The sequence below is a fragment of the Podarcis pityusensis genome (assembly GCF_964106645.2).
Source record: "Podarcis pityusensis genome assembly, chromosome: 5".
Taxonomy (NCBI): domain Eukaryota; kingdom Metazoa; phylum Chordata; class Lepidosauria; order Squamata; family Lacertidae; genus Podarcis; species Podarcis pityusensis.
The window spans coordinates 53,344,060-53,371,767 of NC_138032.1; the positions used below are offsets into that span (position 1 = coordinate 53,344,060).

The 27,708-nt window shown below is 42.2% G+C and overlaps 1 protein-coding gene across 2 annotated transcripts; it reads left to right on the forward strand.

Annotated features, from left to right (window-relative positions):
* The first annotated feature begins 6,996 nt into the window (after window positions 1–6,996).
* On the forward strand, window positions 6,997–27,459 carry BAG3 (BAG cochaperone 3). 2 transcript variants are annotated; one of them, XM_081005270.1, is made up of 4 exons: window positions 6,997–7,525; window positions 22,843–23,184; window positions 24,604–24,969; window positions 26,224–27,459. In XM_081005270.1, the coding sequence occupies exons 1-4, from the start codon at window positions 7,340–7,342 to the stop codon at window positions 26,986–26,988; spliced, it is 1,659 nt and encodes a 552-aa protein (XP_080861396.1). In that variant the 5' UTR covers window positions 6,997–7,339; the 3' UTR covers window positions 26,989–27,459. The 2 variants fall into 2 exon arrangements, with proteins under 2 accessions (XP_080861396.1, XP_080861395.1); XM_081005269.1 differs by having other exon boundaries at window positions 6,999–7,525; window positions 24,601–24,969.
* The last annotated feature ends 249 nt before the right edge of the window (window positions 27,460–27,708 follow it).

A 27,708-nucleotide genomic window follows, 5' to 3' on the forward strand; every position in this document is an offset into this window, starting at 1 on the left:
GGGTCTCTCTGGTCATAATCCAAATAATTTAACAATTAAAGTGGGTTCAAGGCAAACCTTTCCAGGGAGGCCATTCCATAATCAATAGGCCATAGCTGATAAAGCCTCCCCTTTTGCAACCACCTGCTGGATCTCATATTGCAGCAGCACTAGAGTGAGCTTTTCTGTAACCTGAACCACGATTTATGTGGGATCTCTTTTGCTCTGAGTTTTCAACATGGATGTGATTTAAGGTGAATACAGTATAGATGTTCTACTAAGTGGCTTAAAACAAATTGCATTCTGCAACATTGGTTTTTAGGGTAAAAAATGTGTGGTCAACTGCCTCCACCACACTACTGTTTGTGTTGCATCACTGTGCAGCTGTAGTTTTGGATAACAAGGAGGCTTTGCTTTTTATGCAGATGTCTGGTTGAAGGCACATTTACCTGAATAAACTATTCAGATTCTGAACTGTGTTATGCTAGTGGGCAATATTATCGTGGCTCAGATAATTTCTCTCAGGGGTACTTCATTCTTGCTTTGAGACTCATGATTATGAGACTATATTATGAAGAGAGAGAAAACCTGGATGCCTGTGTAATATAATCATGAGTGTAATGGAATGCAAATGCAATACAGAATTAATGTAATGCAAAATTATCTGCAGATCTCTGTACATTTTTTATGCTTTTTACAACACAGATGGTTTTCATCTAGTATCTAGCATGTGGAGGCAGGGGAACCTCAGACCTGGAGGGACCAAGAGTAGCCTGCCAGGCCTCTTCTAATCAAAGCCAGTGAGGGATATGGTATACCTGCACTCCCTCCTTGAGTACTTTTGCATGGCTTAAATGTGTCCCTGAACTGTGATAATGCATATTTCTTACCTGGAGAGAGAATTATCTGTGTGGAAACATCTGCATTTTGAATGGTTTGAATGTAGCCTACTGTACAAAGGCACAAGTCACATCTGTTACGCTTCCGACTTTTGCCTTTGATCATGGTCACCACGGTATGAAGCCCCTGGAAGGTTGCCCACGAGGGAATGTGGCCCTCGGAATGAAAAGGTTCCTCACCTCAACAGAGCATTTTGCCTAGCCTCAACATCTTTGCCCAGTCCACCACTGCAGGAAGAACCTCATGAGTAGACTGAGCGGACACCCAGCCATATGGTAGAACTGTCATGCCCTACTTTACCTTATCCATAGTGGGTTGCTCATCTTCAGATGCTCAACCATGGTCTCAGTGGAGCAGCTTTATTCCCCAGACAGTGGTACTGGCAGCAAATGTGTATTTTGCCATGGAGACCGACTCTCACACCAATGGTCCAACTCCAAAATAAAAGGATTGGCACCTGAATATTTTACATGTGTGGAGTGCATGCATACAAGCATTGCATAACCTGCAAATATGTACGTTGAGATGTGACAAATGTGGAATGTTTACTTTTCTGGCAACTTAAAAACAATTTTTTATTCCTTGCTGATGAAAATCTCAGGCAAACTCTTTGATATCATTTGGCTTATTTTAATCCATTAGGTCATAACAAAAGAATTATGAACATTCAAAGATAAAATGATGGATGTTTTCTTATTTAATTTCTTCATCCTCCCCACTCCCAAAAAGTATTAGAAAAGTCTGTTATTTCAGCACCTTTCCCTCCCTACCCCCATCGTTAAACTAGCTCTTTGATTAGCAGTACAACTTAATCAGGAACTATCTAGGACCTTTGCATGTAAGATAGTTACTGGAACATAAATAAACACAGTGTTCTTGCCAGCTTAAAGAAATGTCATCCTGACAATACTTCAGTTCCAAACCACCTAAAATGCAAACATAAACCTTGGATCTATGCTGGTGTCCCTATTTAATCACGGTATAAATCAAGACACTCTTTGGACACAGTCCCACGGAGTTAACCAACATGTGATCTGCCAAAAAACAGTCAGTAAAGTTTATTAATAGACAAGAAAATTTGCTGCCTTCATGCTAACAAAGAAGGAGGGGGGGAAGGAAACTCCTGGATCTTGCAAACACTTGTTTTGTTTGTAGAGAAACCTGAGACCTTTTTAGCAAACAGTTAAACATGATAACAGAAGAATTATAATCCTCTGTCTTGTTTAGTTAAACTAGAGGAACATGATTCCCCTGCAGAATGACCTAAGCAGACACCTGTCCAGTTTTTAGCACCACTGCTGAAATTCTATGACTTTTTTCAGCAAACTGAGTTTGGGCCAAATTCAAAATTGCATAGTGATTAGGATTCTAAGGACCTTTACCATAACAATTTTTGCCAAAACAAATGTGCATTTCTTGTGAAGCTTTACTGAAAATTAACACGCTTCTCCTGTTGCTTGTAGGCGTGTGTTGCTTTCCCACCTCTCAAACTGTATTTTGTTCCTATAAAAAATAATCATCCTTCACAAGGTCAGCTAATAGGCACAGAACTTGAAGGAAACACAGACAGACACAAAAACACACACTCACACACAGCATAGACAGCCAGGTCACATTCCTCAGATAAGGGAACAGTAGGGAATGGCGCCCTCCCCCTTTTATAACCCACAACTTTAATTATGTATATATTTAATAAAGGTTTGTGACAATATTTAATCAAATAACCTCATTGCCTCTGCCTCTTCATTGTGTTTGAATTGTTACTAGCCAGCCTCTCCACACGCACCATATTTTTTGCTCTATAAGACGCACTTTTCCCCTCCTAAAAAGTAAGAGGGAATGTGTGTGCGTCTTATGGAGCGAATGCAGGCTGCACAGCTATCCCAGAAGCCAGAACAGCAAGAGGGATTGTCGCTTTCGCTGTGCAGCAATCCCTCTTGCTGTTCTGGCTTTTGGGATAGCCAATAATTTTTTTCTTGTTTTCCTCCTCCAAAAACTAGGTGCGTCTTATGGTCTGGTGCGTCTTATAGAGCGAAAAATACGGTGCCTACATCAGTAATGTGTAGCTAAAATGAGCCAGCTTTTGTAAGGTTCTGCTGCATGATCTCACAAAGGTAATTTTTACTCATGGCAAGTGACCAAGTAACTGGCTAATCTAAACCTGCTCTACTTGCTGTGCAAAGTGACTATACCAGATGTATTTTTGCATTTTCTTGTTCCCTCTCTTCATTTCCCTTGTCTGTACGCCGTGCATCTAAGAAGGAAAAAAAAAGCTGGAAATATAGTCAGTTCTTTTGATGATTAAGGTAGAGAGAGAGAGAGAGAGAGAGAGAGAAACAAGCACTGACAGTATGATGGAGGGGAGAGAGAGAGACACTGCCACACTATATTGCCTTGTTTACATCAAAAGACAGCTGTAGTAACAGCACATTAAGCACTAAAAAAATCAATGGAGATGGAAGTCACAGCTGAATGCTCAATTTTCTCTGGTCCATTATGTGCTTAATAACACCACTTCCATGGCTGAGTTTATACAAGCATTTTTTAAATTAAAATTCTCAGTAGAACTGCAAAGGAGGGAGAGCCCTTAGAATTTCACCAAATGCTGCAGAAATGTTTTTTTAAAAAATACACATAGTATCTCTGTTATTTACAAATTGCCCAATACAAACACAGACACAATTTACATACAATGCAGCACATATGATGACCATGGAGTTATTTATTATACTGTAGTCTCCAGTTTAGCTCAAGTTTGGATATAGCACATGTAGTGAATAATGCTTCGTTGCAGTAGTATATCTTGCACCCCACTGGCATAGCAAAACTGCCAAATCCTAAAGCATCTCAGCTGGAGGAACTCGAGTAAAGGATTGCATCCCTTACCTACCTCTCTGTAAAACAAAACTTATAGAGGAATGACTTGTAGGCTTCTAAACAAAAGATTGGCATGTGGTTGCATGCTACAATAGTTTAAAAAGATGGACTGTAACAAAAACATTTCATGAAAAGACTACAAATGTTATTATTTTTTGTTTCAGCCACAAGGTCTCCTACATAACACCAAATTGCTCTTATTCTTTTTGGAAGGTTCAGTAGGAGTCTGGCTCAAGTTCCACCAATTCTTAAGACCAGGATTATCCCTTACAAAATCATTATACCATAAGAAGTAAACTAAAAATCCCATACAATCATTAGGAGACTTTCAAACCTGCCAGCAGAAGACTGTATAAACCAGAGCTTTCAAAACTGTGTCACGACACGTTAGTACGTCGGCTGCAGTGTGTAGGTGTGTCATGCGAATGCTCCCCATGCTCCTCCTGGGGCTGGAAAGGGGTTAGTTTAACCCAGGCATAGGCAAACTCCAGCCCTCCAGATGTTTGGGACTACAATTCCCATCATCCCTAGCTAACAGGACCAGTGGTCAGGGATGATGGGAATTGTAGTCCCAAACATCTGGAGGGCCGGAGTTTGCCTATGTCTGGTTTAACCTCTGGTTTGCTAGTAAAACTGAATTACCATGTCGCAAAATGATGCATGTCTAAAAAGTGTGTCACCAACATGAAAAGTTTGGAAAGCTCTGGTAGAAACAATACAATTTTGATTAGTGATAGCCACATAACCTCTTGTGAGGAGTTATCTACTTAGGAATGGGTATCAGCCACTAAATTTTCAATACTATCATGTATAACTATGGCAATAGTGCAGCAAGCTGAGGCGCAAGAAATCCATTGCATAAACTTCTGCCTCCTTTCACTGTATATCTTTGCCATCCTCTCATTTGCAAATATAAATGTAAACAAAACCGCATAAAACTCATTCTGGAGGTGTTAAGCCAGGGTATGATCACCTAAAATGTCACTCCTTCACTTCCCCGTTTTCCCACAATACCTAATCAAGACGTTTCAGTGCCCTAAGGCACCTGCCAGAAAAAGCAACAAATACTGGTAAATAAAAACCTCCCACTACCCAAACAAACAAACCCTGGCTGGCAGAATGAAGATACATTTTGAAAAGCCTCTTATCAGACATTCAGGGGAAAATCCTCCTGACCAGCAGTACTGGAACGCTTATAATCAGTGTCGCTGCTTCTTTTTAAGAAAAAGTGTGTCAGTACAGTACTCACCATGAAGTTATTACAATGCCACACTTTTAACATTGGGGGGGGGGGAGCTGCTGGTACTGCGTACACGAGTACCCCCAGAAAAAGCACTGCTTATAACACCCCAATCAGACTGGAGTAGCAGTCTTTGTATTTAATTTTTAAGCCCAATTTCTCATTCCCAGCATCACATGATAAGGACAGGTAGCTATTAAGCCCTCCTCTATTGGCAGAAGCCTTACTTTCTTTTCTCTTCTCTTTACCTTTCTTCTGGTTTCAAGCCTGGCCAGGTCCCGTTTTTCTCTTCTTGGCTGTGACATCTCAAAATCTTAGATTCCCCCTTCCTCGTAACCCAGTGCCACCAACTACTGCTCCTTTGCAGAAAAAGTACTCTCGGGTCATTCTCTGGCCACGCCTCAATCGTCCAGTTGTTAATTCTTGCCCTAAACAGTTTCCGAAGCTCCACAAAATCACTACCTCAGCCTTCTTCCTCTGACAACCTCCACTTTACTTTCTAAAGCAAGTGGCCCTATTTTCCTCCTTTCCTTACAGACCAGCAATCCCTTTTTCTCCTAGCTTCGGCCAGCATCTTGCCCAGCTCCCTGCTTCATTTTCCCTAACCCATTTTACAACTTCTTGGCTTCACTATGTATTAAAACGTTATGCTTCTTTTAGAAGAAGTAGCTTGAATGATTAGTGATCATGCCTTAATTGCACCCATATTATATTACTATAGCATGTTTCTCATGGGGTTGCTGTAAAGCACTGTAAAGTATGCCAAACATATAACCTCTATTCCTCCAGCTGCACTGCTTGCCAGTTTGTTTCTGAGTCCAGTGCTGATCTTAACCAGGTTGAATGAGGCCCCTGAGTTCTTGGGCTGAAAAACATCCCAGCCTCTGCTATACAGCTAGTCAACATTTATTTGTTCTCTTGAGTTTGCAGCTGACCCTGCCAAGTTGTGAAGCTCATCATTATTTTTCACTTTCAGATGTGATATTTCTCCACCTCCCAAATTCCTTTGTTGTACAGCCAGACTGCAGGGTTTCTACATCTCTTCAATGTATCTGGCCAGGTAAACAATCCGAGGTATTTATTGTACTTTCTGAAGTTCATTGTCAGTATGTGTGATTATGTAAAATGTTATGGAAACTAATTGTTCTATTTATCCCTGGTCTAGAATGTAGGGCCAAGGTTGCCTGGAAACGAACATCCTGTGGTTCTAATGGGAAACCACTACCATTAGTTAATTGGATTTATGATGTCAGCATTCTCATATTGCTAGCTAGTCTTGGGGTGTGGGAGGGAAAGTAGCTTGTTTGTTCTAGAGATGGAATCAAGCGTGCTTTCTCACTAAAGCAGACAGGAAAGGCATGGTCTTCACTAAAGAGCTGCAGCTGTTTTCCTGAGTCAGAGCCATCATGGCTCCTTGCCCAAAATCTGGGCCAGGCAATATGGAGTGTGCGGCGTGACATGGATTTATGAACTTTTCGCAATTCAGGAACATAAACATTGCCTTGCTGGGTAAGACCCGTGCTCAGCGACCTACCTCCCAGGCTGCCCCGAGGATGATCGAGAGACAACGGCTGTAAATAAATGTGCGCCTTGAAAGCGCCACAGAGTAAGAACTGAAAGGTCTGGCGCTTGAAGCGGATACCTTAAGAAAATGTGCTTGGCATTGCAGCATAAAACTAGGAGCGCACTTGTTGCGCGTTAGGATCTCTTGGCCACCCTGCCATACCTTTCAGGATGTGTTCATAAAGCACAGCAAGGGGGCAGCCTTTCCGTGCCTGTTCAGGAACAAACGCGTGGTTAGTTACTCCGGATCACTGAAGCAACTCGGGAGTTTCAACCCTACGACGGGCGCGCGCGCGCGCAATGCCTTGGACGACCTGCTTCCAACCTCGGAAGGAGCCCAATTAAATGAATCAGCATGCTCAAGCGAGCGTCGCCCGAAACCGCCGCCCAGCAGGCGGAGCGAAGCCGGCCGCTCGCCTTGGCGAGGAATAGCGCAATGACAGCAGCAGCGAGGGAGAGCGACTCCAGGAGGAGCTCTTGGCCCGGCTACCCGAAGGCGCGAGAGGCGCCCAGAAGTTTCCAGCGGGGCAGCTGCCCTGCGTCTCTCCTCCTCCTCCTCCTCCTGTTTGGCTCGGAGCGGCTATTTCCAGACACTTCCACCCCCTTCGGTGTCCCCTCCCTCCTCGCCATCGAGCGATAAAGGTGCCCAGCCGGCCGGGGCCGCCTCGCTTGACTCTCCAGCGCGTGGCCCAGCGGGCGCCTGCGCTGCTCCTCGCTCGCTCTCCGGCGCTTCCCGTCTCTTTCGCGCTCGCTCTCCGTCCGGCGCGCAGCAGCAGCAGCATGAGCGCGGCCGCTCAGCCCCCCGCCATGGTCCACCTGGAGGCCGGCGCGGGCGAGCGGGAGCCCCTGCCTCCGGGCTGGGAGGTGAAGGTGGACCCGCAGACCGGCTGGCCTTTCTTCGTGGATCACAACAGCCGCACAACCACTTGGAACGACCCGAGACTCAGGGGGGATCCGCTGCCCAAGGTGCCGCCCGGTTCTCTTTTCTTCTTTTTGCGCACGGGAACTTGGGAAGAGTTTGGCGAGGGGGGGGTCGGGCGGAGAGGGAGAGGCGCACCCCCCCCATTCAGGGCAGGGGGCTCCCTCCCGACTTTATCGGAGTTAAACCTGAGGGGCGAAGGGCGCGCGCGTGGAGAAGGGGGTTGCGCGCGAGACCTTTGGCGCCTCGAGGTTTTTTCTTGGAGACGGTGGGGGACACTCCTTGGGTCTTGGCAGAACCGTCCTGGTTGGCGTATAGGTGGCTTCTGTGTAGTGGGGGTGGGAGTGGGACGCCTCTCTCAGACACCGGGAGAGGGGGCGCTTCTTGGTCTCAGACTGGGGCGTTTATTGGGGGGGGGGAGTCCTTCCTCTCCACGGAACGTGGCGCAGGGCGGCCTGCGTTGTGTGCGTGACTGTGTGTCTCGTTCTGCTGTGGTGACTCAGGAAGAATGTTGTTCGGGGCCCTCAGCTCTTTCTTGGCGGTGGAATTGGGAGTTGGTGGGGCGGGAGGGGGGTGAGACCGGCCGGGGAGCCGCAGGCAACTGAAGGGCGCCGGGGAGCCTTCCTCAGCTGCAACTCCGGATGGCACCGCTTGAAGGACAGCGGCGGCGCGCTTCCCCGAGGCTCCGTGAGCAATGCAATGCGGGTGGGGGCAGTGCCAGGAAAAGCCTGTCCTCTCTCTCTCTCCCCCCCCCCCCCCCCAGTAGATGGCAATGCAGTGAGGCCAGGAGTTGGCTTTTGTCTCTGACGCACTGCAGTCCTTTTTTTGTGCATTAAATCATTTGATACCTCGGTCCTCGCAGTGTTTATTTAAAGTTGGCTAACTCGGCCTGTAAAAACTTTGGATTTACTTCGCTGGGGTGTGCGCCTCAATTACTGAACAGCAGTTCTTTTAAAATCCCTTGTATAGGGGATTTCCTTTTTTCTCTCTCCCACTTTTCTTTTCCTTTATAATTATTTATTTTTAAAAAGGCTTGATCATGGAAAGATTCCCAAATCTGGTGGTATCAGTAGACAGAGACATGTCCTGATAGCTGCAGAAGGATGCACTTTAGAAAAACCAAAACTTTCCCCTCTGAGGTTCTGTCATATTCATCCTGAGATGTGTAAGATTATGTAAAAAACCAATGTTTTTGTTCCATTGCCATTAATCTGTTGGTTATGCAATGACCAAATGACTTGTCTGAACTAGAAAGTTAATACCATAGTGGAAACAATTGCTGGGTTTTCCTCCTATTCACTTGCAGGGATTTTTGCATATGCTTGTTTTAGAGAGTAAAACAGTGATTGGCATACATTGGTATGTGTCACACCTCTTGGAGAAGTCATATTCACAATTGTCAGAAGTACAACTTGCTTAGTTTTGGGGATCTTGTTGAGCATGCCGGAGCAAAGCTCCAAAGTGCCAGTCAGATAGATTTGAGTGATCTCTACTGAACAATGTACTTGGCTTTTGTCCTGAAAACTTCATTGCTTCAGCTGTCAGAGAGAGTTCTTGATGTTCTGGAAGCAGCTTCCAGCTTTACTATTAAAAAGTTGTGCAGTGCCAGTGATGTGAGGGCTTAAAACTAACAGCCACACTAAAGTGAAAACTAACACTCAAACCATTTTACAATTACTGTAGTTTCTTTTAAATTAATTGGGATTTTTAAGCAAACATAACAGCCTTTTTGATTAAAAATATTATATCCTTGAAGGCTAAACCAGAGTAAAACAGCTCTCTTTGAAGAACAATTCAAATAACAAATTATATAATTAGTTCATTTAAAAATTTGAAAAAGGTCCCCATAGCTGAATAACATTGCCTAACTAAAAGTCACAAGAAACAGAGGTCTTCTCAGCTTTTCAAAAAGAGTGGAGTGTGCTGGACTTCCAAATGTCAACATGTATGAAGTTCCAGAGACATGGAACCAGGTGCATGCGAGGAGGGGGCACTTGCCCTGGGCCTTGGAGGGCTAAGCCAGTGCAGGGCCCTGCTAGGAACCTGCCAGACTTATGCTGTTGTGTCAGAAATGCCCTGGGCCTCCTAGCCAACTGGGGACTCCTGCCCCGGGCCTCAGACGAGCTCTGCACATGGGACCACCACAAAAAGCCCTATTGTACATGACAACCTCACCAATTTAGGTGGCAGGCAAGGAAGGAGGGACAATATGTGTGCATCTCATCCCTCAAATAGCTTGGACCCAAACTGTTTAGGATATTAATGATTAAAACCAGCACCTTAAACCGGGCCCGAAAGCTCACTGTCAAGCACCCCTCAGGATTTTAGCAGCAGCAATCTTTAAAAGCAGCTCCATGTAGAGCGAGTTAAAAGTACTCAATCCTGGACCAGGGCATGGAGTCTTGTGGTCAGGTTGAACCTCTCCAGATAGGGCTATAGCTGATAACTCCACTTTGTAAATGCCCTGGGCGAGGGGAGGTCTATATACATAACCAACTGACACTAGAGGGAAGGAAAACCTTCCTTAGTTAACTTATATTCAGCTTCAAGTAAAGTTTCATTGTATTCATTTATTACATTTGTATACCATCCATATAACTAATTTCTTTGCGTGGTTTACAAATATGTTTAAATATGTTTAAAGTTAGGGAGGGGAGTTAGAATTCCTCATGGCACAGAGGAATGGTTTTAGTAGACACACTCCTTATAAATGAATACTGAATATATATGTGGTACAATTTCCTTAACCCTACATGGTTATTTTTTTAAAGGAAACTAGTGCTAACTGCAAAAATCTGCCTTGTCACTTTTTAAGATTATCTCATACTAGTATTTGAAGTTTATATTTTGCATTCATAGATGCACAATTCCAGTTCTTGTTGAAAAGACCTCCTCTCCCAAATCATAGGCCAGCAGCTTGTTCTGTGCTTGTATCCTGGCCTAATTGTTGATTATATCCTGTTTTGATGGATAGATATAAAAATATTGCCTATACAATTGTTCCTAGTAATGGGCTATATCGTGCACATCAAATTTCAGCTTTCTAAATGGCCTGAAATGATCTTGCTCATGCTGGGGTACAGTTTTCCTTTTTTCTAGGAAGAGACGAGTACTATGTGTCAGATTTCAGCCTTCTAGTGGTCTGAAAGCAGTGATGAGAAGCAGATATATTTCCACTACTGTATTTTTCTTCAAAAATTTCTCCATTTCTACAAATGCATTGTAAATAGAAGGATAAATAAAAATGAGAAGTACACATAATCTGCACAAGATAAATCAATCCTGATTTATTATGGACGTAAAAAAAATATATTCTTCATCCCCCCCCCCCCAAAAAAACTTATAATTGACTGGAAGTATCTTATACATAAGGGCATACAAATTGAGAAGAGTGATGTACAACTGTTCTCTCCCCCCACCCCCAGCCAAAGCAGCAGAATGTCTTGGACTACATTTGGATCCAATTTCAGGGCTCTGCCTCATTAGAAAATACCCTACAATTTTGATTCACCATGCATGAATCAGTCAGTGAGGCACAGCCTGTTGAAACAAACTGATTTAACATGGAGACAGACTGCCTATGTTTGAACTTAATACAGTATACGTAATGATGGAATTTTTGAAGTTCTTAAATACAAGCCAAGATTTTAGCACATAGATGAAAAATAATCTATGGATTTTCTCATTCAGACATATCGCATGACACTAAATACAGGTTAGTTTGAAGCTGGAAACAAAAAAAGCCATTTCCACCTAGGAATTTTGTACCCAAAAGATTTGATACTTTGCACCTTTTGGGTAATCGGTACCTTCCAAAAGAAAGTGGTTTAGGTCTTTGTGCAGCCAATAAGATTTCTCTCATCCTGCAGTACGTCATGCAGGAATTGGGTACACTGAATCAGCATAGTCAGGTTCCACCCAAAAACTGTAAAACCCTGGATGGCCATGAATGTCTAATGCCTCTTTTTTATTTTGTGAATTTCAGATTGATTAATATCATAATCATTCACTGTTAATGGGTTGCAGCTGAGAACTCAAAATATATTGCTTGAAAAGGAAACAAAATATTATTCTTTCCATGATGGGGATTAAACATACTTATGTCAAATTAAACTGTGTAACAAGTGGAGACATGGTGTACAGCATTTCTCGCCTACTGAAGTATCATTTACTGGGGGCCAATGAACTGCTGCTATGTAAAAGCTGGTTGAAAATGTTGCTGCACAGCCGCCACCCCAGGTGGCGTCTGTAATGTGTAGGAACAGCTAACCACCTGGGTTGACCCTAGCATGTGAAGAATCTCCATGGCAGCACTGCACATTCCTGTCAGCAGTTAGTGCTGGCATGGAGACTCTTCATAATAATGGGGTGATCCACCTCATAAGCTCCTTCTACATGTTCCAAAAGCTTCGTGCAGCCATCCACTGCCGTAGTAGGATGGCCATTTGAGCAGCCTTTCCATAGCTTTATGAAATGTGTGAATAAATCTTTCGTGTGTTGAGATTCTCAGCCCTCTTTGAGTGTGCTATATGCATTTAATGTTACAAATGGAAAGGTCCCCTTGCTTTTGCAGGGGTACACAATTGGAAAACAGGAAGGAGAAACTTAATTCCCATAGTATGATTTAAGAAGCCAAGATGCTAGATCGTGGATGATATTCAAAGTGCATAGCCATATCAGTTTAATTAGACAAGCACTTTAATTAGACTAGCAGTGTACTAGGCCAACTTGGATATTTTTGCACTGAAAAAATAAAGGCTTGTGAACAGAAATAGTTGGTGGTTTTTAAAGTGGTTTTGCTATTTCTCTAAAAACAGTGTTTCAGTTATAGACCAAAATGTTAGGAAACGTCAAGTGAATTTTTTATTTTAAAAATGCTTCAGTAGTTATAAGATGCTTTTTACTCTCTTGAAATAATGGGAAATGTTGCTGTACGTGAGCTATAAATAAAAGTAGCATTTGCAGTGTTAGGAATACTACTACTGTACTAATGCAGTAGTAGTATACAATCATAAGAATACTTGAAATCTTATTATATCCCACTGATTTTAATGGAATTTGCTTATGTAGCTTATGATTGGTTTCATGGTAGATAAACAAGTGGTAGTTAAAAGTATTTTTCTTCTTACCAGGTTAGAATAAATATTTATACATTTTTTAGAAGTAGCAAAAATGTTTGCAGCATTTGAAGCACTGACTGGGAAATAATGTTTCATAGGAGAGGAAAATTGGTAAATATGCCAGCTAAAATAAAAATAAGGGTTTTCTCCCTAGGCTTGATTATTATTATTTAAATGTGTTGATTTAAATGTGTGCTGTTAATTTGTCAACAGAGTAGGCATTAGTATAAGCCAAAGATATGACTATGGCCTAATATAGTTTTTGGAATATGCCAGTATGTTGCACACATTCAAATTATGTTGTTTGCAACTGGTAACCTTGATTGGCATTGTGATTTCATGCTTTAAAATAGCAGAGCTAGGAGTAATTTCACATGCCAGTAAAGTGGCCTCAGATCTTCCAAACATGGCTGCTGTTAGGGCCAAAGTTAGACAGACAGACTGTATGTACATAATAAGATGGGCAGATGGATGCTACTTCATTCTAGATTGCTTCATGACTAATTTTGAAATATATAACCTCATTTGCCATCTTGAGTGTTGAAAGTCTGACACAAGATAGGAAAGAGATTTTGTTGAGCCGTTTTTCTTTTGGGTCAAATTTACTGACCCAGTAGAGCCGACCAAGTAAAATAATAAATTTTTACTGATGGATCTGACCAATGGGCCAGCTCGCCCAGCTTCCAGTTCACATAGTGGCCAACCAGATGCCTATGGGAAGCATTTTTAAATTTTATTTCTAAGCCACAAACGTGGTCTTCTTAAACTGGCAAGTGTGTGTGTTTGCGTGTATGCACGCACATACACATGTATGCATATTTGAATGAGCAAGGAAGTGGCTCCCAGCTTGCCATCTTGGTGAACACACCTAGGGAGCAAATGGCACATCTTCCAAATCATTATTTGACTTTTTACTCCCTTGAGGTCCTGCCTTTTGAGCCTTAAAGCATGCCACACTTGTCCCCATTTCTGTTTATATACCAGCTTCATGCTTGGGACAAATATGAGTGTTACCTATACTGTACCTGTCCATGTTACTTTTAGGTCATCATTAAGGAGAGCTTAAACCGTCTGTCTGTAGGCTGAAGAGGGTTGGTACAACCAACTGATAAACAAGAATGTTTTCTTGGTATATAATATTGTCTAATTGTATAAATACTATAAGAAGAACCTCCTGATTTTTAGCAAATGATTTTCTACCACATTTCCTTTCACTTATGAAATAGTGCTCCTGCCCAGCTTCTAAGCTACCTTTTCTTCTTCTACCCCTCTTCTGTAATAATTCTGTCTCCAGCTTAAGCCAGCGGTGAAGGACCCTGATCCCCCTTCCATTTAGCAACTCTTGTGGACCTATGATTTACACTTGGAAATCTACATAGGTTTGCCTACATTTCTGTGTGTTTATTTTGCATTGTGCATTGCAGTATCCTTATTTTGGCCCACTGAGCATTAAAATCATGTACAGGTTCACTGCTCTGCCTCTGAGGCACATTCGTGCTGTAGCAAATAACTTGCTGGAAACTCTGTCTTCCTCTTCTCCAAGGAAAAGCTCTTTGTACTGCTTGCTTTTAGTCTGGTGAGATGAAGCGATGGTGCAAGTTCAATTTATGCAGCATTTATTTCATCACCTTCTGATGGAGCCTGAGCCTAGCATCCATTTATAGGCATGTGGGGTGAATGGTTTTGTATGCTCTAAGGAAGCTAGGGCATTGTTGCCAACGAAGGCCCATCTTGATACACAGGCAAATGGTTTATTTTCTATTATTTAAAAACCAAGAAAGAAAACTGTATCACTAGATTCGTGCAGTTTCTGAATTGCCTCAGGTACTTTCTTTTCTTGCCAGCATGTTTACCAGACACTGCTTCAGGAAACAACTACAAAGCCCACTTAATTAGCATTAAGTATAAATCATGATATAAAATTGATTTAGATATCAAAAGTAGACAGGTGCATAAATACACTGCATGATGAACCAACAGAGATAATAAATATGAACTAAATTGAAAAATGAGTCAGCTTGGCTTTTTGGAAGTATTCTTGGCAAACACTAATGAACCCTGGATCTTGTATATGCCAGCACTAAAACGTGAGGATTGAAACAATAGAAATCAAGCACATATCTGCTTGGAAAAAAGGTGGTGATATTGTACTTGGACTCAGAAGACCAGAAGTGTCTTGATCATATTAGGTAAATGAAATGGAAATAATATTCTGTTAGGTGTTTAAAGTTCTATCGGTGTAAAGTACTTCTATATAACTATGATAAATGAGAACATAGTAACCTGGCAAGGACGAAAGAGACCAAAAGCAAACCTCACCACCACCAAACCCAAGTTTAATTGAGGCGATTAGCTACTGTCTTTGTGAGAGGATGGTAGAAGGAAGCAGGTGGTGATTCCATCTTTATTCCTGCTTCTGGATCACCTGATAGTTCAATGCGCTTATCCTTTTCCACCTGTTCTTTTGCTCTGACCCATTTGTTTATATAGACAAAATACTAGCCAGAAAAATGCACATGTTTAGCACATGAGGCAATGGGGTGGAATCAAAATGGGTCCAGAGGCCGGTAGAGTGTTGGGAAGAGAGGGATCAGAAATATTACAACTTTAGAGGTATGTTTGTGGTAGCTGTATGTTTTCAGGTCAAATTTCTATCTGAATAGCTTGTACTGAATAGCATGCACTCATTCTGTTCTTGACAGTGCTGCATTATAAAGTTTTACCATAATTCTACTCATGCTGGCAATTGCCCCACCACCTGTCATACACCGTTAATTGACTTGGGCCACAATCCCTTGCACAGTAACCTAGGAATAAGCTCCATTAGACAAAGGGGAACTTGCATCTTTTTAAACGTGCACAGGATTGTGCTGTGTTAAATGCAGCTCATAGTTCTCGTGTAAACGGAAAATGCACTAAGAGAGCACCAGCAAACTTGGACAAAACAGATCATGAAGACCTGCAAAAGAGGCTACTGTAGGTACACCCTCAAATTAAGATTGTGTTACATATTTTTGAGTAAACATAGCTCTTCTTCCTGTTGAACATGCTCTCAAATGAAAAATCATGACAATCTCATACCATTGCATCTGTTGCAGCTTTCCTACACTAGAGCCAGTGTGGTATAGTGGTTAAGAGCAGAAGACTCATAATCTGGTGAACCGGGTTCGCATCTCCGCTCCTCCACATGCAGCTGCTGGGTGACCTTGGGCTAGTCACACTTCTTTGAAGTCTCTCAGGCTCACTCACCTCACAGAGTGTTTGTTGTGAGGGAGGAAGGGGAAGGAGAATGTTAGCCGCTTTGAGACTCCTTCGGGTAGTGATAAAGTGGGATATCAAATCCAAACTCCTCCTCCTCCTCCTCTTCTTCTTCTTCCTTATAAATTTCAAGATACAGCTAGATCATAGGAGCATTAGCCTACATAAGGAATGCATGAAAACTGAGCAAGATTTGTTTCACCAGTGGAACAAACTTCCACTCTGCTGTGGGGAGAAATGCTTGCCAAATCCTCTTAAGAAAATAAAGGCATTCTCTAACCTGAACAAACTGCAGGTGTGTAAAGATTGTCGTCTTTACCTATTATGTTGTTGTTGTTGTTGTTGTTGTTGTTGTTGTTGTTGTTGTTGAAGGGTCTGGCTTAGGTCACATCCACACTATATTTTTAAAGCACACTGCTTCCTCTTAAGGATCTTGGGAACTGTAGTCCCAGCGACCTTAATGAACTATAGTTTCCCAATGTTCCATGTGCTTTCAGTGTATGGTGTGGAAGTGAGTATGGCTGAGATGCTTTCTGACTGTGCCTTCTTCCTGGGAAGTCGTATGAAGGATGTAGCAACAGAGCATTTTTCTTTCCCAGTTGCAAAATTTTGTGCTGACTGCTCCTCCTTTATTTATCCTTTTGGTAACCTCTCAATAGTAGCCATATCCTTTAGACAAAACAGTTCCTGTAATTCCCCTCAAGTAAATCTTCTAGCACGATTTGACTGTCTCTTCCCTGGTTTATAATTAATATTTCCAGCAGGCCTCTCTGCTGAGTGGGAGCAAGCTCCTTCCACAAGTGGCCTGCTGGTAACAATGACCTCTGACCCCTCCTTCTCCCTATGTGTAATAGCGAGGAAGGGCAGTGGGTAAGAGTCACACACACAAGAGAAGGTGGTGTAGAGACCTCCTTGAAATGCAGTCTTCTGTCTCCTTCTTGCCTTTGTATATGGCCCCTCTCCCTGCCAGCTTGGAAAAGCAAAAACGGTATGTGTGTGTTTGCGGGTAGCTATCAAAAGGGCATGAGAGAGCTATATATCTTTCATGTGCTCTATTCTGTTTTTCTACCATTTTTTTCAGTTCAGGAAAAGCAAATGGGAGACAGACAGAAGAGTGCAAGGCTAATAAAGCCCACGGTGGTTTTGAAAGTCAAGAGAGGAAGAAAAGTATACAAGGAACAGAATTCTCTTCGCACACCCCTTTGCCTCTGTCCTGCACCTCCGAACAAGGAGGAGGGGCTGGGTTGAGCCTGCAGGCCTACCATTTCCCAAACCTTACTGTGTAGCCTATGCACACTTGCAGAACACTTATGGAGGGAGAAGTACACATTAACCCCACCTTCAGTGTCCCCGACCTGTTGGCTCCATCCCTGGCCTTCATTCTTCTTCTTGATTCTTGAAGCAGGAAGGTTGGAAGGGGAAGCCTTCACTGGTTCAGCCAAACATGCTTGGAATTATGCATGGGAATGGAAACCTTATGTGGCCAAGGCTTCCATTCTCATTAAGTATTCAAAGTGAATGAAACTGAATTCTGTTCAAAAATGTGAAGGTTGGGGATGAAGCTGGCAGGTGCAGTGGAGGCAGGCAAGCATGCACAGCCCCATTCCTCCATGGGTTGGAGGCAAAGCCTTGAACCGGGTTTATATCTTCTTTTATGTTGCTGTAGCAGTTGTCTTTCTGGTCAAAGCATGCCTGGTCATGTAATGCCCTACAGAGTGATTTGTGTAAAGCCGTTGATTGGATATCATATAATGCTGCTTAATGTATTGTAAGTGTAGCTAGTACTTAACCCCAGTACTTAGGGAATTGTTTAAGGTGTGTCTGCATTCCTCACTCATGTGCCTTGTAATTTAAGAATCTCTCTCCCTTCACTGCACTGGTGAAGCAAAGCAGAGATAAGATGCTTGGGCCATTCGTATTCATTCTAGATCACTTGGATTTAGCAGATCTAGTTTAGACCCTTTTGATATTTTTGCATTTGATTTATTTAAGATAGTTTTATCTTAGGTAAAAAGTCCCAGGGAGATTTGCATACTAATTAGAATACAAGTAAAGCAGATGCAGTAATTATAAATATACAGTACAGAAATGGTATCAAGAACTGAAAACCCAGATGAATACAATCACTGGAGGCTACAGTTGTGCCTGAAAGTCCAGGGAAAATAAAAAGATCTTTGCCTGGCACTGAAAGAACACAAAAATCCAGTTTTTGTGATAAGCCCAAGGTATGATAACTTAAAATGTCCCTTCTTCCTTCTCTTCCCCACAATAACGTTTCAGTAGACTGAGACTTGCACCAGAAATCCCAAAATATATTTTAATTGCTCCTCCCACAACATGGACAGCAGAATGAAGGTGCATTTTTAGAAATGATTAAAGATTTCAAACAAACTCTTTCTGGCTAGCACAATTTTAAAACTTTTTAACACTCAATCACTTGTCTTTCTTTATTCTAATTGATTTCTAAGGCCAGATTTGGCCGTAAAGGCTGCTACAGGCAGCTCAGAATTAGGAAGCTTCTCTCCACGTGAAAGAACTCTTCTCTCTGAATTGCAGAGTGTGACTCCTACCCCTTCCACTTGCAAGGAACGAGGGTCTCTCCTTTGCAGAACAAGTTGTATTCCCTCCCCTTTACTAACTGTGCTTCTCTGGAACTAGGCATATTTCACGTTCATGTCAACTTTGTTGTTAATATTAAACTGCTTTGAGGGTTTTCTACAATCAAGCAGTGTATAGATTTTATGAAATAAACATTAGTTTTTTGCTCTTTTGCTCACTTAGACTAGCAGCATGGGTAAGAAACAAAACCAAAACTCAATGCAATGCAGAAACAATAATAATAAAATACAAGACCAGTAAGCAAGTAAGAATATAGAACATTCTAATTTTCCTAGTTTATACACCTCTCTGAGATCTTAAGAAAACCTAAGTATAGTAAATGCGGTATAGTAAATGCAAACCACAAAAAATATAGTTATAATTAAATTATGTAGTAAGAGTTAAAACAGCAAAGAAAATGAAATGACTGGTTCTAAAGAATATTGGAATATTTTTTATTGCAAAACAATTAGCCCTTGAAGGTCAAATAGGTGAATAGCTCTTGCCTGATAACTGATGGCAAATAAGAATTGCTTCCAGATATGATAAATATTGGCTGAAAGAGAGCTGACGCTTCCACTTGTTAAGCTTTCAGTGCACTGATGGATATAGGTCTGTGTGAGCAGGAAGAGGGATAACTTTTGTGGGTAGTAACAATCCGCTCATATGTCTCTTTTCCTAATTTATTCTCATTTTCTGGAATTAATATCTGAAGTTTATCAATCTCGTTTTCTAAAAGCCTTCAGATAGACTCAGACTCTGTGTGCTTGTGGTAGACTTCTCTCTATGTTATGTACTGAGGTTCTCACCCTGGGCCAGCAGGGGATACTGTAGATAGTTTTCACTCAGGTCCACATATGCAAATAAGGGATCGAAAGTGACGTTCAGTGATTGGATAGTTACAGAAAATGGTTACTGATGCGTTCTAGTGGAGCTCTATATAAGCAGCCTGGATGAACCCTTCAGTTCAGTTCTGTTCTGGCCTGTGAATAAACAAGAGCTGTTTGAAGAATCACTGTGTCGTCTGATATGTTCACCCACAACTTAACACTCTATACATTCAGGCCTGCTCCAGTTATGCGTAAAAATGCAATTTAAAGCACAAATATATAGCTGAAGGGCCGTGAACCTTCCTCCACGTTATCTTCACAGCTACTTGCCATCTGGTTGCTTTCCTTCCAGTATATTTCTGGTCTAAGAGCCTGACCCAGGTGGGGTGGGTGGTGGGGAGACCCTACGAGACACGTGTAGTTTGTCCCTTATTTAATGATGTCTACCCTGTGAGCAACAGCAGTACTTGTTATCTGATCTCACACTTGGAGATACATCTAGAATGCGAGCCCAAAATAGAAAGACCACTGCAGGAAGAGCTTCATTAGAGGTCCGGGGGGATTTCTTGTACAAAGTTCCATTTCCATCCTGTGTAGTGTGTTAGTATCACATTACAAGCATACTCCAAGCTTTTATCTTCCATTCTCTCTGAATGGTTTTTTGTTTGATCTTCCTACTTGTACTTCCTTTCGCCTTTCCCCCACACTTTCACTCTCACATTATTGCGGCTGATAAACCCTTGCTTGATATTCAGTATATCCATCTGTATCCACCATCAATAACATTCTTTAAATAGCAATGAAAAGAACAATACCGGCAACGTCTCTGCATTGTTCCCTGTTAACTTACGCGTTTTGAATATTTCTGTGCTGCTACCAATTTTGTTGTGGAGAAGGAATGGTGTTGTCAGCCATTATTTGTAAATACACAATGAGGACACTTACCAGGGATGACACAGAAACCTTTACAGGGTTTAAATGAAATTGCGTTTCTCAGATGTCCAGAAGATTAAGCATTTGAGGCAAACTTGTCCCTCAGTTTACAAGAATTAAAAACTGACCCTTAAGTACAAATGATTGTTACAACTCTGGCTTCAATTTATTGAAACAAGTATTTGCAAATTAATACGTACACATACATGTGTGTGCACACACTCCAAGCATTTGCAAATCCTAAGTATTTTCACTTTAAGAAAACCTGGAAAGCAGCTGTAATAGCATCCACAGGGGTCATATGATCAGGGCCTGCTTTCCAGCCTCCTTCTGACTTAGCTTCACAGCGTTTAGTATTCTAGATCCCTTGTTTCTGGCTTCTATCTCAGCGCACAGTTTCTGGGAATCCTAGAAAGATGTTGGAAGTGACCCTGAGGGTTCTCTAGTTCAACCCCCTGCAATGCAAGAATTTCAACTACAGTATCCTCACAAGGTTTGGTTTCCAGACTTTTTATCATCTTGCACAGCTTGCCAGTATCCTCCTTAAATTGGGGTGCCCAGAACTGGACACAGTACGCCAGATGTGGCCTGATTCACTCCTAAGCAGTAGTGGCTAGAGGGGTGGAATTGCTCACCTGGCTTCCCAGTGTGGAGGTCGCTGCCAATAACTGAGAGGTGGTAGGCAGGTTAGCATGGTGTGGGCACAGTTGCAGTAGCATCAGAATTGCTGCTGTGCCCACACTGCGCTGAAGTCCCTGACACCTCCCCCTCCCTCTCAGTGACATGTGCATTAGGAAGCCACTGTGAGCTATGCTGCCCTGTTGTGCTCCGCTGGCTGAGTTTTTGCCAACAGAACATTTGTGAACAGTCCATGAAATCACAGCACATCAGCCAATGTGGACAATTGCCTTCTTGTCTAGGGCCAATTGCTTTGAAACCAAAGCTTATGTTCTCTTCTACAAAACCCTTTGTGAAATGCCTGAAGAGTGTTTATGTAACTGAATCTTGCATTCATGAAAATCACTATAGGAGTTGGCCTAATAAATGGTAACCCTACCTCTTCTGTTCTGTACATGCTGCTCCCCGTGCTGTGTGGATCATGGGATTGGACTTAGAGACTTCCCCCCTGACAGAGCAGGAAACCTGTTCCAAGGGATCTACAGTTTTGGCTGACCTTAGTTGCCAAGCCTAAAGTGATGGTTGCCAAGACCTTGGCCCTCTCCTTATCCCTGACCTTGCACTGTGCCTCTGCATGAAATCTGGGGCAATCTCCTGCCCCTCTCTCTCCCAAGTTCAGAGCTGGAAAGGAGGAGGCAGAGATTACTCCCTTCCAAAGCACAGAGTAACTGCAGAGATGATTCCCGCAGCCTTCATCAGCTCTGAACTTGGAGCTGAGCGGTGTACCATTTTGCTGCAGCAGCAGTCTCTAGGCTTCCTTTCCAGAGCCAGAGGGAAAGGCTGAGACATGTTTTGGTGCTGAGTGTGACAGGTCTTCCTAGTAGTTGCGCTGTGCTTCTGAGCCTCCCTAGCTTGAAACTGGAAAGGAATGCTGGGCTTTCCTTGTCTCACTTGCCCAAGAGAATCTAAACCCTCAACCTGCAGAGTGGCATTGTTGACCCCTTCACATTACGCCAGCATGCTCTGGTCTCTTGTGTTTAATCAGCAGTAGGTGCAAGAACTGCTGTTTCAGAATAGGGAAGAGTTGCTAATGTTGTGCACAAGCTGTGTACAAAAGAGATGGTGGGAATGTGGCAAAGAGATCAGGGAGAACCCTGGCATTTATTCCAGGAACGTTTATGCTAAATCAAATTATTGGTCCATCTAACTCAGTACTGTCTGTGACCTGACTGGTAGCAGCTTTCCCTTGTTTCTTGTAAGAGTCTTTCCCAGCTCTTCCCAGAGATGCTAGGGATTGAATCTGGAACCTGTTGCATGCAAAGCACATGCCTTGTCACTGAGCTGCAGCCTGTACTATGGACCCACAGGTTCTAATACTACTGAGCCTTTCACCAGCTAGCAAAAAGCTACATGGGGTGAATCTGCCAAGGTCTCCACTGCATGTCTCATGCAGCATGTTGTGGTAGTTTCCCAGCACAACTCTTTCCATGCTCTGTATCAGCCACTGGAAGGTACAGGATTAGGCTGTAAATTTGATACCTTTAAAAATATCTCTCCCACCCTCCCGACCCCCCAAAAACCTGCATTAAGATATTTCAGTGGTTAATGTAATGTCTTAATAAACTAAAGGCAACTTAATAAACAAGGCTATAGAATAAAAACATAGTTAACAAACAAACAAACAAAAACTTTACAACATGCTGTTGATAGTACCTGTGTTAATTGCAATGCATGTTTGAAAATACCTACCCTGAACTATCAGGATAGCTTTTCGAGAGACTGAAATATATTTTGTCTTAGTACCAACTTGATTCCCTGGAGTTCTTATAATTGTATTAGCAGTTATAGATGCCTTTTCAAGTTAGAATGCAACTAGGCAAAGGAGTTCCCGTGGGCATACAAGAAACGTTCTGGTGTGTAGATCAACACTGCTTATTAACAGCTTGTTCTGAACTGTATAAATCCCAACTCCTAAATCTGTACCGTGTGATCTGTTTGTTTGCCTAGGAAAACCAATCATCAGCAAATGGTCCATCTCAAAATAACCAGTCCCAAGTCAGAGACGGAAACATGGGATACCCAAAGCTTCGTGCTGGTTACATCCCCATTCCAGTCATACATGAAGGTGCAGAGAACAGACAGCAGCACTATCCTGGCTATCAGCCTAGCATGCGAGCCAAGGCAGAAACCATTCCTCCCACAGCACGGGCCCCGTCACCTCTAAGAAGAAATTTCGTCCGTTCACAGTCCCCAGCTAGGGGATTTGCAGAAGCTGCCCAAACAGATAAACCTTGTGGACAGACAACAACAGCTGCACCAGTCCAAGTACCCCTCTCACATAGATCCGAGGTAAGTTGACAGAATTGCTGTGGTATGTTTTGCATTAGAATATTTGCACGGTTTAGGATTTCAGTTATAGTGTGGAGTTGAGTTATAGCTGACACTTAATTGGCTTTTCTTCCTTCTCTCCCAAATATTACTAATTTTGTATGTGTACTTCACATATATGCTGTGGTAGTAAACAGATCTTGTCCCCCCCCCCCCCCCCGCATGTATATAAAAGAAATTTCATACATATAAACATTCAGGGCATCATTATTTTCTTGCATACTGATCAGTTTAGAAGGAGATGCATTTCATTGCAATACCTATTCATTTGATTACTTGTTTCCAGGGAGAACTAGATACTGTTGAAAAGGAAGATTATTTGCAAGCTGAATTTCACATATAATTAAATTGCTTGGTTTGTAAGCTCTGAACCACTTTGAGCTCCATAAAGTGAAGCTATAGACATGCTTGCATTCACTAAGTTGGACCAAGCAGTGCAAATCTGTGAGAGTAAAGGTGAGACTGTACCTGTTGCATTAAGTTTAAAGCTTCTCCTGCAGGAAAGGAAAACCTAAACCTGAAATAAGACTATAAGGGATTTTCAATCCCGTATGTTTACACATGATTTCTATTTAAAACTATAAAGAAATAACAAATTGGGCTTTGTCGGCACAGCTGCCCATCACTACAAAGCTTTAATCTCCTTTTTGTTACGTTTGACTAAATTTAAAACCAAAAAGTGGTGTTTTGTTGTTGATATTCTACTGGTAAAATGCAGGAGGGAGTCATAATGCAACATACTGTTCGAAAGGTATAGACAATGCTATGCCAAGACTGCATCTGACTCTGGCTGCAGCACAACCCAGCGATACATTGAAGCTGCCTTCACCCAGCCAGCAAAAGACATCACAGGCAAAGGACCCCTTTTATAGTTTTATGCTGCCCTCAGTTTTTTGCACAAGTAAGAGTGGACAAAGCCACTCAAAATACTTCAGGTTTAAATCCTTCTGATTTTTTTTGGTATCTAATATGATACCCATATATAATCTCACATTTGTTTTGCTAACTGTGACTCATGAGTTTTACAGCTCCAAGATTTCAATTTTCTTAAATTAATTTCCATTTATAATTAACAGAACAATTTAAAGGAATGAATTAATTTGGTTTTCACATTTCTCCAGCATCCAGACTGGGGCAAGGGAAAAAGTCCAGAGGGAGCTTTCTTCAGATTAAAATATGCTGCCAAGCATGCTTCAACCTGTTGTTCCAGGCATTGTGGAGTGCCTAGTCTAGTGTATAAATCTGCCTAGTCTCTATGCCATATAACTACTACCACTGCAATATCATAGATACAGTAACCTCTTTTTTTGGTAAACAAACTTATGGCTAATATGATAGTATAATATGAATAACAATTTTGGTTTGTTTTTTCTCCAGCAGTCACCATCACCTGCACCTTCTGAGTCACCAACCCTTTCCCCTCAGTCACCAGGCAGGCCCAGTTCGGGAAGCCACCAGCTCCCTCGTGGATATATTCCTATCCCTGTTATTCATGAGGGGAATTTTCCAAGGCAACCATTACAAGTCCACCATCAAACACAGAAGACACATTATCCAGCTCAGCAAAGTGATTACCAACCTCACCAACCGGTTTATGGCAAAATTCAGGTTGATGATCTGGATCAGAGGCCACAACGGGCTCAGTCACCAATCAGGGTGTCACAGAGAGGTTCAGCTAGTCGTGAAAGTTCACCAGGCAGAATCCAGTCTCCGACTACCATAAGAATACAGTCAGTTAGACCTCAGGTAGGTGTGGTGAGCTTATACTTGTCCCACTTTGATTTCCATTACTATTTATTCTGCTGATTATATTTGGATTGCATTACTCATGCTAGAAATTTGCAAGGTAATCTAAAAGCCAATATCCATTCATTGACACAACTAATCAGCTAATGTATTCGTAGCAGATGAAAAATTATAGCTCCCATTTTTATTTTTTTTTAAATGAAACTATTTGGGCTCTGCCAGAACCATAATCTTAACTTTTGTCTGTTTAACATAGTTTCCTTATCCAGAGCCTGTTAGTTGTGAGAGAAGGGGTCCATAAATTATAGTATACACTGTATTGTGCAACCATTTCCCCTCAGTTGAAGGAACCTAGAGTCTTACTATTAACAACATATTACTGAGTGTTCATTGGTTTTATCTACAATTCAGTTAACTAGCCTTTGAACTTTTTACCCTGTAGGGCATGCATAGGCAAACTTGGCCCTCCAGATGTTTTGGGACTACAACTCCCATCATCCCTAGCTAACATGACCGGTGGTCAGGGATGATGGGAATTGTAGTCCCAAAACATCTGGAGGGCCAAGTTTGCGCATGCCTGCTGTAGGTCAGTGCTGAGGAGCCTGTTTGGCGCAAACCACCCCCACCACCAGACACTATTTGATCTGATACTTTTTGTGTCATTTTTGTGTCATTGTGTGGCAAAAGAAGCAGCCTCCAAATTCAAAAAGCACCTAATTATAAAGTGAAGGGTCAGATTAAGGCTGGAAAGGAAGAACTGGGAGCACGTATAGAATGCACTGCCACTTCTTAACTTACAGTTACAGCCACAGCTTGAATTCAAGTGGGGGGTTTCAAAATATTGCTTTGAATAAGGCATGTTTTGTTCCTCACTATTAGATTCTCATATACATACATACATACATACATTTATCCTTCCGGACCTTAAGAAACAAAACAAAGATCCACAATTTTCTCCCCTGTTCCTGTCTATTCATGTTCTGTTACTTTTCTTCATAACTTTTGTATCCATAGAAGTCTCTTCTCGGGCTCTGGTCTATTTTTTTGAGATTTGTCTGTATTTTAAAAATTGGTGCACGTTGAGTGTAGTCATATATATATATATATATAGACACATACAACCTATGACTGAACATTTAAATGTCATACATCCGGAAATGCCGAACTCAGTGCTGTCATTGTATTTAAAGCTGAAATCCCCTTACTTCTTTTCTTGGTTCCTGTTTACCACCAAATGTTCTTCTCATTCTTCAGGCCTCGCAACCCCAAGTGCCAACACAAGCATCGCCACCAACTCTACCACCTGATATCAAATTTGAAAAGAAGACTGGCTCCTCTGGAACGGAAATCCCTGCTGCATTCATCCCCATTCAAGTTAGTCATACAGATACAGATGCTAAGCCAACTTCACAAAAACCTCCTCCTACAGCAGAAAATGTGGATAAAAAAATTCCTTGCCCCCCTAAAGCTGCACCTGTCGAAGAAAAACCTATCCCACAAGAGCCTGAACCACAGAAGACTTCAGAAGAGCTTCAGAAGCATCCCGGAGTCTTGAAAGTTGAAGCCATTCTGCACAGAGTGCAGGCCCTGGAGCAGGCTGTCGATTCCTTTCAAGGCAAGCAGAATGACAAGAAATACCTAATGATAGAAGAAGATTTGACCAAATTGCTGCTAGCTTTGGACTCTGTGGACCCTGAGGGCCGTGCGGACGTCCGGCAGGCCAGGAGAGACGGTGTAAGAAAAGTTCAGAATATATTGGAAAGACTAGAACAGAAAGCAGATGATGTCCCAGAGCCCGTTGAAGGGGACGGACATCAGCCACCTTTGCCTGAGAATAATCCACTGTCACAGGGGAAAATGGATGTTGATCCTGCGATGGCGAACCTTCCCAAGGAGGCAAGTGATGAGAATGCCAAGGAGCAAATCAAAGTAGAAGTGAATCAACCTGGATCTAAGGAAGAAGTAGCCACCAGTCTTGCCAAAGAAACAAATAGACCTGAAAACGTGACTGAACCATAGCCACAGGGGAAAAATTAAAGTCCTCGGACTGTTTAAGTTAAAGTGTGTGTTAAGTGAAATTTAACTTGCATGCATTTCAGGAGCTTTGCACCAATTGGTTTTTAATAAACTTAGCAGCTTGGGACACTGTAAACACTCAGGTGGGGGCGATGTGGGGGCATAAGGAAGAAGAAAAAACATTTAATCTATTTTCTGTATATTGCTCAGAAGATGTGTCTGAAGAATATCTTCTAAAAGAATTGTTTTCACACCACTCTGTGGTAGGGGAAGTAGGGTCAATATCAGCAAGTGAAACTTTTTAAAAGGCACTCGGCGGCGGCGGGAGGAGGAAATGTTTTCAATATTAGGCACTTTAAGTAATGATGCCTGGATAGCATGGTAATAAATTGTAGGGATATTTATATGTGTTAAGAACTTCAGTGCTATATTTTAAATGGAAAAAAAGAAATAAATAATAACGTAGAAACCTGATGAACCTGTGTGCTTTATAAATGGGAAACGCTGACGGTATTTACAAACCATTTTGTTACGTATTTCTAAAAATAGATTTCATCCAATACCTTATCCCAGCTTTGGAAATGCCAACTTACACATGCTTTTGAATTAGTCTGTGAGTTGTCAAGTTTACATGCATTCCATCCAGACCTAGCTGAATTGCCTGAAGGGCCCCACCTAAGTATTCAGAGTTGCATAGTCAGATGACGACTCACACAAAAAATG